This window comes from Girardinichthys multiradiatus, chromosome 19 (genome assembly GCF_021462225.1).
Source record: "Girardinichthys multiradiatus isolate DD_20200921_A chromosome 19, DD_fGirMul_XY1, whole genome shotgun sequence".
In the NCBI taxonomy this organism is placed as follows: Eukaryota; Metazoa; Chordata; class Actinopteri; order Cyprinodontiformes; family Goodeidae; genus Girardinichthys; species Girardinichthys multiradiatus.
In genome coordinates, this window is record NC_061811.1 from 27,816,862 (window position 1) to 27,832,116 (window position 15,255).

Consider the following 15,255-nt stretch of genomic DNA (forward strand, 5'->3'; position numbering starts at 1 on the left):
GAACACGTGTGCTGCAGATATTCTGCTAGCACTAAGATAGCTGAGTTCAACACAAACAAAACCAAACTTCATAAAATGAAAAACGTTTAGATTATTTCAATCTAAATCTTTCTATTATTGTTCTGCCCAAACCTAACCTCTGACCATGCTGAGGAAAAGCTGTCCAGGGCGACGACAAAGTTTGAAGAAATGTCCACAGTCAACAAATGGTTAGCTTCCAGCTAACCTCCGTAGCTGTGGATGAAAGATAGCTCGTTGTGTCCGCCAACCACACTGCACGTTACCGTAACCACGGTGATGCGGCCTCTGTTGTCCTCCTTGGGGAACAGCTGCACTCGGTGTCGTGCTGGGAACTCTCTGGAAACAGTTCGCTTCTGCAGATCTCAGAGACAACAGTCAAGCAATGCTTGTACCTTGATTTCCCCGTTCATGAATGAAAATCACCGGATATGCAGACAGTGATTTATTTCTACTTATCTTGTGCATATGATCGCATGATCTTATGACACCCTTGGATCCCATTGAAGAGTTTGTCTGTCTTTGCCAGCAAGGAGACATTAGCTGCCTCTCCGATCCCGGTCCCACAAAGAGGAACAGTGGAAGACATCGGACCATCGGAAAGGGGGTGCTTTTATTTGGCCAGCGATGTCACAGGAAGTCCACAGTTACCCCGTTTCCTTGCTGTGCCGGAAGTAGGTTAATGCAATTTATTTTGAAAGTTCCAGGAAAGTTTGTACTGGCCTTTCACGTTGTAACTCATGGCTGTGGGTCCCAACACATGACTGTCCATTTTTATTACCTCTATAAACTTTTCCAAATACCCAAATTTGTTTTTTTGGTTAGCGAATTAAAAATATAGCAGCCTTGGCTCATCCAGCTGACCGCCAGCACACAGTGAAACGTTCGGGAAGCAGAGCTCTCTGCTGGTCACTTCAGCATTTACAGTATATCATGATGGTTAACGCAATAATATAAAAGACAATTCATGACATGATCAAATTACTTCTATTTAAAAATGGCATAATCTTGATAAGAAACCCTGATTGTCCGTGAAATATCTCCAAACACACAAAGTTGGGCACAGTTCACATTTGTACCGATGCCCGGTACCTGGAAATCGGTATCGGTACTCAACGGTACCAGTTTTCGATACTTTGTGTTTACGTCGTGATAAATGTTACTTCATTTAATATTAAAATCTCAAAATTTTTTAATTTAACATTTATTTCTCAATATATAAACTTTAATATATACAGTACAGACCAAAAGTTTGGACACACCTTCTCATTCAAAGAGTTGTTTTTATTTTCATGACTATGAATATTGTAGCTTCACACTGAAGGCATCAAAACTATGAATTAACAAGTTTGGAATTATATACTGAACAAAAAAATGTGAAACAACTGAAAATATGTCTTATATTCTAGGTTCTTCAAAGTAGTCACCTTTTGCTTTGATTACTGCTCCACACACTCTTGGTATTCTGTTGATGAGCTTCAAGAGGTAGTCACCTGAAATGGTTTTCACTTCACAGGTGTGCCCTATCAGGTTTAATAAGTGGGATTTCAAGCCTTATAAATGGGGTTGGGACCATCAGTTGTGTTGTCCAGGACGTGGATACAGTACACAGCTGATAGTCCTACTGAATAGACTGTTAGAATTTGTATTACGGCAAGAAAAAAGCAGCTAAGTAAAGAAAAACGAGTGGCCATCATTACTTTAAGAAATGAAGGTCAGTCAGTCCGAACAATTGGGAAAACTTTGAAAGTGTCCCCAAGTGCAGTCGTGAAAACCATCAAGCGCTACAAAGAAACCGGCTCACATGAGGACCGCCCCAGGAAAGGAAGACCAAGAGTCACCTCTGCTGCGGACGATAAGTTCATCCGAGTCACCAACCTCAGAAATCGCAGGTTAACAGCAGCTCAGATTAGAGAACAGGTCAATGTCACACAGAGTTCTAGCAGCAGACACATCTCTAGAACAACTGTTAAGAGGAGACTGTGTGAATCAGGCCTTCATGGTAAAATAGCTGCTAGGAAACCACTGCTGAGGACAGGCAACAAGCAGAAGAGACTTGTTTGGGCTAAAGAACACAAGGAATGGACATTAGACCAGTGGAAATCTGTGCTTTGGTCTGATGAGTCCAAGTTTGAGATCTTTGGTTCCAACCACCATGTCTTTGTGCGGCGCAGAAGAGGTGAACGGATGGACTTTACATGCCTGGTTCCCACCGTGAAGCATGGAGGAAGAGGTGTGATGGTGTGGAGGTGCTTTGCTGGTGACACTGTCTGGGATTTATTCAAAATTGAAGGCATACTGAACCAGCATGGCTACCACAGCATCTTGCAGCGACATGCTATTCCATCCGGTTTGCATTTAGTTGGACCATCATTTATTTTTCAACAGGACAATGACCCCAAACACACCTCCAGGCTGTGTAAGGGCTATTTGAGAGTGATGGGGTGCTGCGCCAAATGACCTGGCCTCCACAGTCACCAGACCTGAACCCAATGAAGATGGTTTGGGGTGAGCTGGACCGCAGAATGAAGGCAAAAGGGCCAACAAGTGCTAAGCATCTCTGGGAACTCCTTCAAGACTGTTGGAAAACCATTTCAGGTGACTACCTCTTGAAGCTCATCAACAGAATGCCAAGAGTGTGCGGAGCAGTAATCAAAGCAAAAGGTGGCTACTTTGAAGAACCTAGAATATAAGACATGTTTTCAGTTGTTTCACACTTTTTTGTTCAGTATATAATTCCACATGTGTTAATTTATAGTTTTGATGCCTTCAGTGTGAAGCTACAATATTCATAGTCATGAAAATAAAGAAAACTCTTTGAATGAGAAGGTGTGTCCAAACTTTTGGTCTGTACTGTATATATATCATAACATCCAACTGTTTGTATTAATATCTCAGTTGTTTCAAACATTTCTTCTCACATGTTTCTGGCTGCAGACGACGAACAAATGCAGTTGTAGCCGTAGATCTGAGGCTGATGGAAGTTTTGCACTCTTCAGCCTTGAGAAAAACCTGGTGCTTCACCAGGTGCTTCCTCAGATTAGAAGTATTCCCACCGCTGGCCTTGCACTACACATCACAAATATTGCAGCGAGCGTAATCTGCATCGCATTTTGGAAAGTGGAGCCATACTTTCGAACGCTTTATGTCAGCCTTGCTTTGTTGACGGTACCAGCAGCTACTGACGTCATTACGCTCTTGTGCGTGCAATGCTGTGTTCATGTCCAACATGGAAAATCGCCCTCTCTTCCACTTCCTCAATGTCAGTGCCAGAGTGAAGGAAACAACGAGCCTTTGGTTTGTAAAGGTTGCTGACCCCTGATGAATAAAAACCAACAAGCTAACTTTACATTTCTGTGATTTGTGATTTTATTTATTTTTTTGTCCTTTATAATACTTAATTTGAACAGACAGATTATCTCTTTCGTGTTTACTAAAATAACATTTAGCTACAAAGCTGAAAATCATCACACAGGATTGTTGTGGGCAGATTTCAATTTGCATAAGAAACAGGTGATTATTAAATTAATGGCAAAAGGATGATGACTAGTGACACTAACACAATCTGAAACTAATGAAGAAGCGTAGTCATGATCTAAATTGATTAATAAATTGTTGGACAGACTTAGTTCCTTCATTAAATCATCAACTAAAATGATTTTGGCAGCTCTATCGACATGTTCAGCTTCTCTTGTAGCTCCTAATAAATCTGCCTTCAGTGTTATAGATGTAAACCTCCATCTGTGTCATTTCAAGTGTAATGTTCTGTCAGAAAATAGCTAAGTTTCTGTGAAACATGTGTTCTCTGGTCCAAGAAAAAAGATATAAATGCAGAGTCAACAACATTAAATCTCTGAGCTGCCTGCCAAGCAGACTACCCATTTTTCCACCTCATTTTCTCCCCGCTGTAGGTTTGACTAGGAAACCGGAGTCTGGAGGCTATTTGCAAAACAGAAAATTGTCGCTTGAACTTTTAAAAGAAAAGGCACTGACAAGAGCGGAAGAAACACAGTAGTGAACAAAGCTGTACTTCCTTCATGTTATCTAAAAACTTTAGTGTCGGAATGAAAAAAAACCGAACTTGGTTTTTATGATTGACTGGTTCTCATCCCTTGACGGAACAATCAGAGATAAATCTTCGCCTACCATGAGCTGACTCTCATGCTACCTTTGTGTTGAGGCTGATATTGTGCCAGTCATTTTAATGTTTCCTGTCCTACTAAAATAGTCTGTGCTTAATGGTTTTATCATTACACAGTGCAAACAGAATTATTAGGCAATACTTGAAAAACACAGTGACGCCACGCCCTCAGAAACCACCCAGACAGCTGGAGTTAAGTCACTAAACTGTTGCGGGTGTCGAGCTTTAATGGTCTAAGAGGTTTCTCAAGCACTATAAAAGGAACCAAACTTGTATCTTATTTGCATTTTAATGTCACCATACACATTGTTTCATTTGAAGTGCAACAGTTTCACAGCTGTTGCTTCACATTCTACAAAGATACAAAGAGGATGTAGTGTTTCATTTTAGTGTAACTACAGGTCCTTCTCAAAAAATTAGCATATTGTGATAAAGTTAATTATTTTCCATAATGTCATGATGAAAATTTAACATTCATATATTTTAGATTCATTGCACACTAACTGAAATATTTCAGGTCTTTTATTGTCTTAATACGGATGATTTTGGCATACAGCTCATGAAAACCCAAAATTCCTATCTCACAAAATTAGCATATTTCATCCGACCAATAAAAGAAAAGGGTTTTTAATACAAAAAACGTCAACCTTCAAATAATCATGTACAGTTATGCACTCAATACTTGGTCGGGAATCCTTTTGCAGAAATGACTGCTTCAATGCGGCGTGGCATGGAGGCAATCAGCCTGTGGCACTGCTGAGGTCTTATGGAGGGCCAGGATGCTTCGATAGCGGCCTTTAGCTCATCCAGAGTGTTGGGTCTTGAGTCTCTCAACGTTCTCTTCACAATATCCCACAGATTCTATATGGGGTTCAGGTCAGGAGAGTTGGCAGGCCAATTGAGCTCAGTGATACCATGGTCAGTAAACCATTTACCAGTGGTTTTGGCACTGTGAGCAGGTCCCAGGTCATGCTGAAAAATGAAATCTTCATCTCCATAAAGCTTTTCAGCAGATGGAAGCATGAAGTGCTCCAAAATCTCCTGATAGCTAGCTGCATTGACCCTGCCCTTGATAAAACACAGTGGACCAACACCAGCAGCTGACATGGTACCCCAGACCATCACTGACTGTGGGTACTTGACACTGGACTTCTGGCATTTTGGCATTTCCTTCTCCCCAGTCTTCCTCCAGACTCTGACACCTTGATTTCCGAATGACATGCAGAATTTGCTTTCATCCGAAAAAAGTACTTTGGACCACTGAGCAACAGTCCAGTGCTGCTTCTCTGTAGCCCAGGTCTGGGGAATGCGGCACCTGTAGCCCATTTCCTGCACACGCCTGTGCACGGTGGCTCTGGATGTTTCTACTCCAGACTCAGTCTACTGCTTCCGCAGGTCCCCCAAGGTCTGGAATCGGCCCTTCTCCACAATCTTCCTCAGGGTCCGGTCACCTCTTCTCGTTGTGCAGCGTTTTCTGCCACACTTTTTCCTTCCCACAGACTTCCCACTGAGGTGCCTTGATACAGCACTCTGGGAACAGCCTATTCGTTCAGAAATTTATTTCTGTGTCTTACCCTCTTGCTTGAGGGTGTCAATAGTGGCCTTCTGGACAGCAGTCAGGTCGGCAGTCTTACCCGTGATTGGGGTTTTGAGTGATGAACCAGGCTGGGAGTTTTAAAGGCCTCAGGAATCTTTTGCAGGTGTTTAGAGTTAACTCGTTGATTCAGATGATTAGGTTCATAGCTCGTTTAGAGACCCTTTTAATGATATGCTAATTTTGTGAGATAGGAATTTTGGGTTTTCATGAGCTGTATGCCAAAATCATCCGTATTAAGACAACAAAAGACCTGAAATATTTCAGTTAGTGTGCAATGAATCTAAAATATATGAATGTTAAATTTTCATCATGACATTATAGAAAATAATGAACTTTATCACAATATGCTAATTTTTTGAGAAGGACCTGTATTTCACCTCTGGTTTTTATGACACAACAGCTTTTCATTTGTAAGTTGTGGTAAAAGAAATGTTTCATCGGTTGATTTTTGCAGTGCTAAGAAGGGGATTCTGAATCAGGAAGTAGGTCTTAAATTTCTGTTTGAATGCAGGTATTTATAATTTATGTTGTGGAAAATGCTTACAAGGTTTATAAAACAGACTATTTTTGGGGTTGATTTGTGTTTTATAGAAGCAGCATGCTTCTCAGTATCTGTTACACAAAACTGCACATGCTGGATGTGAGGTGAGTGACATCCTGTGTTAGGTTTTACTGGCATTGAGCTGTAGCCCGGTATTGTGGATCTGAAGGTACAAGAGGCACTAGATGTGTTGCATGAATCGAAGAACCATAGACATGTAAAAGGCATTTAAAGTCCTAATCTTAAACAGGTAAACAAAATGAGGCTTGAAAAAGGCAGATGTGCTTAAAAATATCAATATAGTATACAGAGTCAAACTGAAGATGAACAGAGATTAAATCATGAATAATTAAACTTGTACAAGTCACACTGGGAGATCCCACATCAATGGCTGTGTTTACATGCAGAACAATATTCAGACTATTGATCTTCTTCAAAGGGAATATTCTGATTATTATGCACTTTTCATAAGTTGCATAGAGTTTGTTCTGTTTATGTTCCTAATTACATATTACAGATGATGATCATTAACTTTAATGGCATTACATGTTTGTCCCCATAAACACCCAGTGTTTTCAGTCATGTAAAGCCTTCATCAAATGTTCCTTCAAAAATCAGAGCTTTGACCCGGTTTGTTGCAAGCATTTTCATTGAAAATAATCCAAAGAGGAAACAATATTAATGATGTGGTTACAGTACAATAGCGTAGCAATAAAAGGCTTAGTGTTAATTAGAACTTCATGGCATATCGGATTTCAGTCGACATCAGAATATCAATGTCTGCCTGTATGCAATATTTGGTAGGATTCTGTATTTTGAGTAATATGCTTAAAGGTCGGCATATCGGTAATATATCTGGCCTGTTGGATGGACTCTAAGTGCCCGTACCTGATGTATATTTTAACTGGCTGAGATACTAGAGGTCAGGGGGAGTGGTGGGGACATTGTTTGATGCTATACAAAAATTTGAGTTAATAGTAATCAGTATTTTCATTAGTATCCACATAAAAATAGTTGTAGCTTCTTGGAGCTGAGATTTTGTGCAGTTTTACATTGTTGAAATGTTTAATATATTTTCAGTCTCAGGGGTGATTTCCTGATAACAGCTTTCATGTCATTTGCAGCATAAGATTGCATGTAAAATGTACTTTCTGTATTTGTGGGCATGCAGAATGTGTTGAGCCTCCTATTGCTTCTTAAGGGCCAAAGCTTGCTGTGTTTAAGTTTAGCATTTTTCTTTCGCCTCTCAAATATGGGCTAAATTAGCACCAAACATGCTGCAATTCATTTCTGTTGTCTGAAGTATATGTAATTTAATTTGTCTTCCACATTTGGGGTAAGGTTTTTTTTTTTTTTGCAGCATGGACTAGATACGCAGATGATATTGTAAAATCTATGACAAGTTTTCATTAAAAGAAAATCTCCCAGTGTCAGGCTGCTTCATGTATTCAGTTGTCAAGTAATCAATTTAACTTGAGATGAGAGGGATAAAAGCTAAGTGAACCTTTCATTTCTAAGTTTCTACCCAGTAAGTGTGTTGTGCTCTGATCTCCTGAATAATTAATAAATGCATTAAAAAGTGACATCAGTCAATAAACCATCCTGGCTATCCACTGGCAGATACTGCTGTACAGTATATATATATATATATATATATATATATATATATATATATATATATATATATATATATATATATATATATATATATACAGGTCCTTCTCAAAAAATTAGCATATTGTGATAAAGTTCATTATTTTCCATAATGTCATGATGAAAATTTAACATTCATATATTTTAGATTCATTGCACACTAACTGAAATATTTCAGGTCTTTTATTGTCTTAATACGGATGATTTTGGCATACAGCTCATGAAAACCCAAAATTCCTATCTCACAAAATTAGCATATCAGTAAAAGGGTCTCTAAACGAGCTATGAACCTAATCATCTGAATCAACGAGTTAACTCTAAACACCTGCAAAAGATTCCTGAGGCCTTTAAAACTCCCAGTCTGGTTCATCACTCAAAACCCCAATCATGGGTAAGACTGCCGACCTGACTGCTGTCCAGAAGGCCACTATTGACACCCTCAAGCAAGAGGGTAAGACACAGAAAGAAATTTCTGAACGAATAGGCTGTTCCCAGAGTGCTGTATCAAGGCACCTCAGTGGGAAGTCTGTGGGAAGGAAAAAGTGTGGCAGAAAACGCTGCACAACGAGAAGAGGTGACCGAACCCTGAGGAAGATTGTGGAGAAGGGCCGATTCCAGACCTTGGGGGACCTGCGGAAGCAGTGGACTGAGTCTGGAGTAGAAACATCCAGAGCCACCGTGCACAGGCGTGTGCAGGAAATGGGCTACAGGTGCCGCATTCCCCAGACCTGGGCTACAGAGAAGCAGCACTGGACTGTTGCTCAGTGGTCCAAAGTACTTTTTTCGGATGAAAGCAAATTCTGCATGTCATTCGGAAATCAAGGTGCCAGAGTCTGGAGGAAGACTGGGGAGAAGGAAATGCCAAAATGCCAGAAGTCCAGTGTCAAGTACCCACAGTCAGTGATAGTCTGGGGTGCCGTGTCAGCTGCTGGTGTTGGTCCACTGTGTTTTATCAAGGGCAGGGTCAATGCAGCTAGCTATCAGGAGATTTTGGAGCACTTCATGCTTCCATCTGCTGAAAAGCTTTATGGAGATGAAGATTTCATTTTTCAGCACAACCTGGCACCTGCTCACAGTGCCAAAACCACTGGTAAATGGTTTACTGACCATGGTATCACTGTGCTCAATTGGCCTGCCAACTCTCCTGACCTGAACCCCATAGAGAATCTGTGGGATATTGTGAAGAGAACGTTGAGAGACTCAAGACCCAACACTCTGGATGAGCTAAAGGCCGCTATCGAAGCATCCTGGGCCTCCATAAGACCTCAGCAGTGCCACAGGCTGATTGCCTCCATGCCACGCCGCATTGAAGCAGTCATTTCTGCCAAAGGATTCCTGACCAAGTATTGAGTGCATAACTGTACATGATTATTTGAAGGTTGACGTTTTTTGTATTAAAAACACTTTTCTTTTATTGGTCGGATGAAATATGCTAATTTTGTGAGATAGGAATTTTGGGTTTTCATGAGCTGTATGCCAAAATCATCTGTATTAAGACAATAAAAGACCTGAAATATTTCAGTTAGTGTGCAATGAATCTATAATATATGAATGTTAAATTTTCATCATTACATTATAGAAAATAATGAACTTTATCACAATATGCTAATATTTTGAGAAGGACCTGTGTATATATATATATATGAATATCAGCATACATGTCAGCTGATATGTTGCAGGATGTTGTAAGGTCATTGATTTTTAGGTCATTTAAACTTGGCCTCTTTTGATTGCTTTTTTTTTATCTTCCCATAAAACACAAACACCTGACTGGTGTCATGCTTGTGTTTTTATTTTATTTTTATGTTTTTATTTTATTTTTATGTTTTGTACATGTGGTGCGCACAGTTCCTAAAATGTAAAAATGGAGACTAGGCATGGGCCAGTAGGAGACTCACTGTATGGTAACCTTGAGCTCAATTTAATGGTTTCAGAAAAAATTCTTCAGAACAGTGATTTTAACACCCTGCCACCTCTTTACCTCTAAAACGTTTTATGCTACGTTTAAATATACCACAAGGACAGATAACCTGATTGCATGGTTCTGACCTGGTCAGCAGCCATTTATTGCAGGCCAGGCAGTTCTTTGCAAACAGTGATATTACTTTATAACATTGGTATACCTTGAATACTAGTAACCAAACAGTCCCTGGAGAGTCACATTTAGGAAATGTTGCTCCTCCTGATTTCTGTTTTTAGCCAAACCTTTTAGTTATTTAGCCCATGGTGAGTAAAACCTGCACCAAGTTATTTTGCTGTCTAACATACTTTGCTTCTCCGTATACATACCCATCATTCTTGAGTTCATACTCATTTGGGTGTTCTGTTAGTAAAACTTAATGGTTAACTATAAAGTTTCATAGGGGACTATTTACTGACTTGTGATCTCTCTCTCTTCAGGCCGCAGAATATTGAGCTCGGGGCCAAAAGCGGAGCCGGTAAACAGGACAGCAGCAACATGGAGGACATGACTGTGGAACAAATGGCCGCTAGAGCCAACCATGTGACTGATGAGGTACTGAGTGAAAGAAACTGAAGTATTTTTCTTACTCTCTTGTCCGTTTCTCTCTGAACAAATATTAGATTTTTGGCAAATTAAATGAAACCTAAAATGTTTCACAATTGGTGAGATGTTCGTGCAAATCTTTGCTGAACCTTTTGAGTAATTCTGTAAACAGACAATACCAAACACAAGGTACCAATGGAGAGGTGATCGTCAATAAACACAGTCAGAACAGGTGTTTCATTCTAGAAGCCAACCAGTTTATTTTTTCTACATGGAAATGAATGGAAACTAATGTAGCAAGAGAATCTGAATATGTAAAGCAGGAATTCTTGTGAAGCAGATGCATAAACAGAGGAAGTAGTGGGGATGGATACGTGGTTATAAGTAAAGATTAAAACCGTCCACCACAAACATCCATGAACATGGAAACTCATTTGTTGAATGCATCCAAAACCAGATCCAGTCCTAATCTAGTGACCTGCTGTAGGTTACTTTTTATGTAATATAAACAAAGTGAATTGCATCATGTCATAAAAGCTAAGGAAGGTAGGAAGGTTCTAAATGTGCAAATCATGAAAATTTAAATGTATAAAAATTAGAGCCATAAATCTGATTATCAGTTCTGTTGTTTTTCTGATTCTTTAACAGCAATAATCAATAACTTTGCCATACTTGGAGAAAAATATTATTTTATATAATGAAGCAATTATTTTAGCCATCAGTTTGTTGCAGAAGAAAAAAATTAGATTAATAATCTCTACATCAGGCATGGCCCCTGATTTAATCTGATAGCTCCCTGACCTGTCAGTGCTTTTTACATTTTGATTGTTGTCAGCTTTATCTGCTTCATTATCCTGGAGTTAATATTTTAATCAGCACTACAGGGCACCATATAATGAGTCTTATAACTAAAATAAAAACCCCAAAATATAAATGCTCAGCTCAAAACTTCTCTTGTTTTTCTCAGCTGTGTTTTTGTGCTATCTGTGTTTTAACTAAACCTGTGGTTTTCTTTCTGCCTTTGTCTTCTTCTTCCTTGTGCTGCTGCTTGGTTGATTAAGGAGGTCATACCAAGCACAGGAGCATGGGAACGTCCCTCTACTAGTTCTGCTAACCACTCTGGCTTTGGGTAACTGCCCGTTCCTAAAACACTTGAAGCATGGCTGAAAGTGTATCAGTACTTTCTCATTTCTTGTTTGGGGATTAAAATCCAGTGCTCTGCAGACATGTTCTTCTACCTCCAACCCTTTTTAGGTTGTCATGCTACTGAAGTTTAATGTGAAAGATCAACACAAAATAGCAAATTACTATGATATCCCTAAATAAAACAATTTCAGAAGTTTGCTGATTGGTAAAGAAAGTACATCTGTGTGTAGTTCAATGTCAACATAGATTCAGATGTTCTGTGAAGGCCTCATGTTGAAGAACATTAATGAACAAACAGAATCATGAAGCCCAAGGAACACAGCAAACAGGTCATAGAGAAACTTGTGAAGAAGTTTAAAGCAGGGTGACGTTACAAAGCGAAATCCCAACCATCCGTCGTACAGTTCAATCAGTCATCAAGAAACTGAAAGAATATGGCACACCTGCAACCCTACAGAGACATGGTCATCTACCTAAGCTGACAGGCTGGGCGGGAAGAGCAGTAGTCATGGTAACTCTGGAGGAGCTGCAGAAATCCATGGCTCAGGTGGGAAAATATGTTGACAGGACAATTGTTAATCATTCACTTCGTCTTTCTGGAGGATTGACAAAGAGAAAACTGTTGTTGAAATAAAAACCAAAGTTTGCTCCAATCCATGTAGGGGAAATGGCAAGTGTGCAAGTACTCTGATCAGATGAGAGTAAAACTGATGCTTTTTTGGCCAAAGATGAAAACATTGTGTGCCGTTGAAAATAACTCTTCACCTAACCCTGAACTTACCATCTGCACTGTAAAACAGGGTTGTTACAGCATCATGCTGTGGGCCTGCTGCTCTTCAGCATAGACAGGGTAGCTGTTCTGAGTTGATGGGTAGCAGCGCTCATTAGAGCTAAGCCTATTTCTGAAATGGCCTACTCTAAGTCCAGACCTAAATCCTTTTGATAATTTATGGCAACGTGTGATATTGATGTTCACTTACGGCACCCATCCATTCTCAGGGAGTTTAAGCTATTTTGCAAATAAATAAATAAATAAATAAATAATGGACAAAACTACACCTAGACCTGCACCTGTAATTGCAAAGCTAGAAATAAATGCATGTCACCCTTTTTAGTTTTTTTTTTTTTTTTTGCAAAACATTTTGAAAACCAGGGATGATTTTTTTCCAACTATACAATTATTATATGGTATATTGTGTTGGTTTATCACATGAAATCCAAACAAATTATGTCTAAGAATGTGGCTGAAATGTGAGAAAGTTCTGCTTTATGCTTTCTTTGTACCAACTTGCAGCATAAATATAGGTTGCCATTTAAGTTATCTAAGACCAATGATAAGTTAAAATGTTCTACAACTAAGATTTGGCACAGCACACCAATCTGGAAACGTTGGCAGCAACTACAGTTTTAGGCTTAATTGGCCATGCTCAAGGATTGCAGAAGAAATGATGTAATGTTCATCCGAACAAGGGATGTTCTGGCTAAGTCAACAGAAACCTGGCTGAGCTCAACACATCTCCATAGCCAATTTGTGTTTGTCTGTTTCTCAGCTCACTGATGAATGTATTCAGAGCAAACATAACAGGGAAAATGATGAATCTGTTCCCTCCTCTCTGTTAACTCCTAATTAGTCATAGCAACTGTGCAGTCCTGTGCTAAACTGCTTCAGGTCTTAGGATTCTCTGCAGTATTTTCTATTAATAGATGCAGAAAGGGCGTAGCTTACCTGAACTGACCACATTCCTTTCCTTCTTTATACTTTTATTCTCAATGTTCATTTGTGTTTTTGTCTATTTACTTTTGTGTGAGTTTGACCTGATCAGCTGTTGTCACCTGATCAGAGTCTCTATTCCATATCTGTCTGGGTGGGGGACTATGTCTTTCTAAATAGTTCATACAGCTTTATAAAGTATGATATTTTAAGTATTTTCCAACTCCAGATAAGTATGGGAAATATTTGTAGTTCCAGACTTTTTCCTTTTCCCATTGTTTAAATGTTCCGTCCCTCAATCCTTTTGTCCATCCATCAGTTCGGCCATCCACCTGTCTGATTGTCCGTTCAACCATCATCCATCCATGCAACTTTGTCCATTATGCATCTGTTTTCCAGTTCATCCATCCATTGGTGTCCATTTATCCATCCATTTGTTTATTCCCCCATGCGTTTAGCCATCCATCCATGCATTTGTCAATTTGTTGGTCCGTCCATCTGACCACCCATCCATCCATCCATCCATTTATTCCACCCATTTGGCATTTGTCCTTCCTTCCTTATTACTTTTGTAAATGGTATGGATTAAAATATGGTAAGAAAAGACTGAGAACTCAAGGTTTGGGTCTGAAAAACTATGAGATTTTTGACAAGAAAAAGACTCCATTCATTGATCCATTCAATAATTAACACAGTGTATATAACTCATTCTTCAAAAATATTGTACACTTTATATTAGTCAATCAATTCGTATTTCATTGCTGTGCCTCCCTACATCACCCTTCCTATGAAAACTATTTAATCATAAAAAGTTTTTATCTCTTAAGTTTGTTGGCATTGAAATTGAAAAATCTCTGCCAATGATGATTAGTTTAGACCACGGAGGGCCAGTTTTAGACTTCAGGGGCTGGTATTCTGCATGTAATCCACAATAATTCACAAAACCTGACTGAGTCTGCTGGTTGGAATAATTGGAAAAAGATAATCATGTTTAAAATAATAGTATTTGAGCTTCTAACATTATGAGGCTCCAACTAGAGGCTGACATTTTTTCGGGAGTCCCACGGGTCACGGGATTCCCACGGGAAACCCGCGGGACGGGAGACAGCATCAGTAAAGATCCCGTGATTGGGACGGTACAGGATAAAAAATGAACAGGAGCAGACGGGAACGGGAGCTAACCAATAGGAGGGAAAATAAACTAGGATCAATTGTCCTTGGAAATGTAAACTGAGACTTTGTTACAAACTTTAAGAAAAAAAACTTGGATCGACGCCGCCATTGTGTAGTTTTTTTCCAAGAAGCCTATACTATAATGTGAGTCTAACGAACTACACGACCCACAAGCCAACAGTGCTTCTGCTCGATGTTTTCCACCTGCATTCAGAATGGAGGGAACAAACGCAGGTGGAGAACTGGACGTGGTAAAATTGGATTTGTAACGTAAAGTCAGAAATAAGGACTTATCTATTAAACTCATAGAGCTGACAGGAAAGTCACAAATATTACCGAACTTCAGGAGAGTTGAATGCAGCGCTGTTAACACGCAGTCTGCTGCTTGTAAAACGTGTTTAGTTGTAATCAAGTTCACCAGTGATTAATGGAAACTTGTAAGACAGATTCTGGATTAAATCAGCTCTGCATCTCTTCATTCATCAAACCAAAAGTACCATCATGTGTCAAGTCTCATCTGACCAACAAAATTGCTGCATGTGCTCTAAAGATTTAAGAGGTAAGGTACGGAAGCCCGTGAGGGGACATGGGGGAAATGTATTTCTTTTGCGTATCCACGCAATACTTTTGCGTTCGGCATTTTGGAGCAGATGATAAACTGCTCATAAAACAAACACTGATATGTCATTGATATGGTTTATTTGTCATATGCAGGTTAACACGCAGTAAACAATGCGATTAAATGCTTAGGATAAGAAGAACTGTTCAA

The 15,255-nt window shown here is 39.4% G+C and overlaps 1 protein-coding gene across 2 annotated transcripts in view; it reads left to right on the forward strand.

Moving 5' to 3' along the window:
• Positions 1-15,255, forward strand: part of LOC124855210 (synaptosomal-associated protein 23-like) — a 35,365-nt gene that overhangs the window by 2,886 nt on the left and 17,224 nt on the right. For both annotated transcript variants that reach the window (XM_047344877.1, XM_047344876.1), the window contains exon 2: positions 10,351-10,465. In XM_047344877.1, coding sequence (XP_047200833.1) covers positions 10,409-10,465 — 57 coding nt within the window. In that variant the 5' untranslated portion in view covers positions 10,351-10,408. The remainder of the gene's footprint in view (positions 1-10,350; positions 10,466-15,255) is intronic.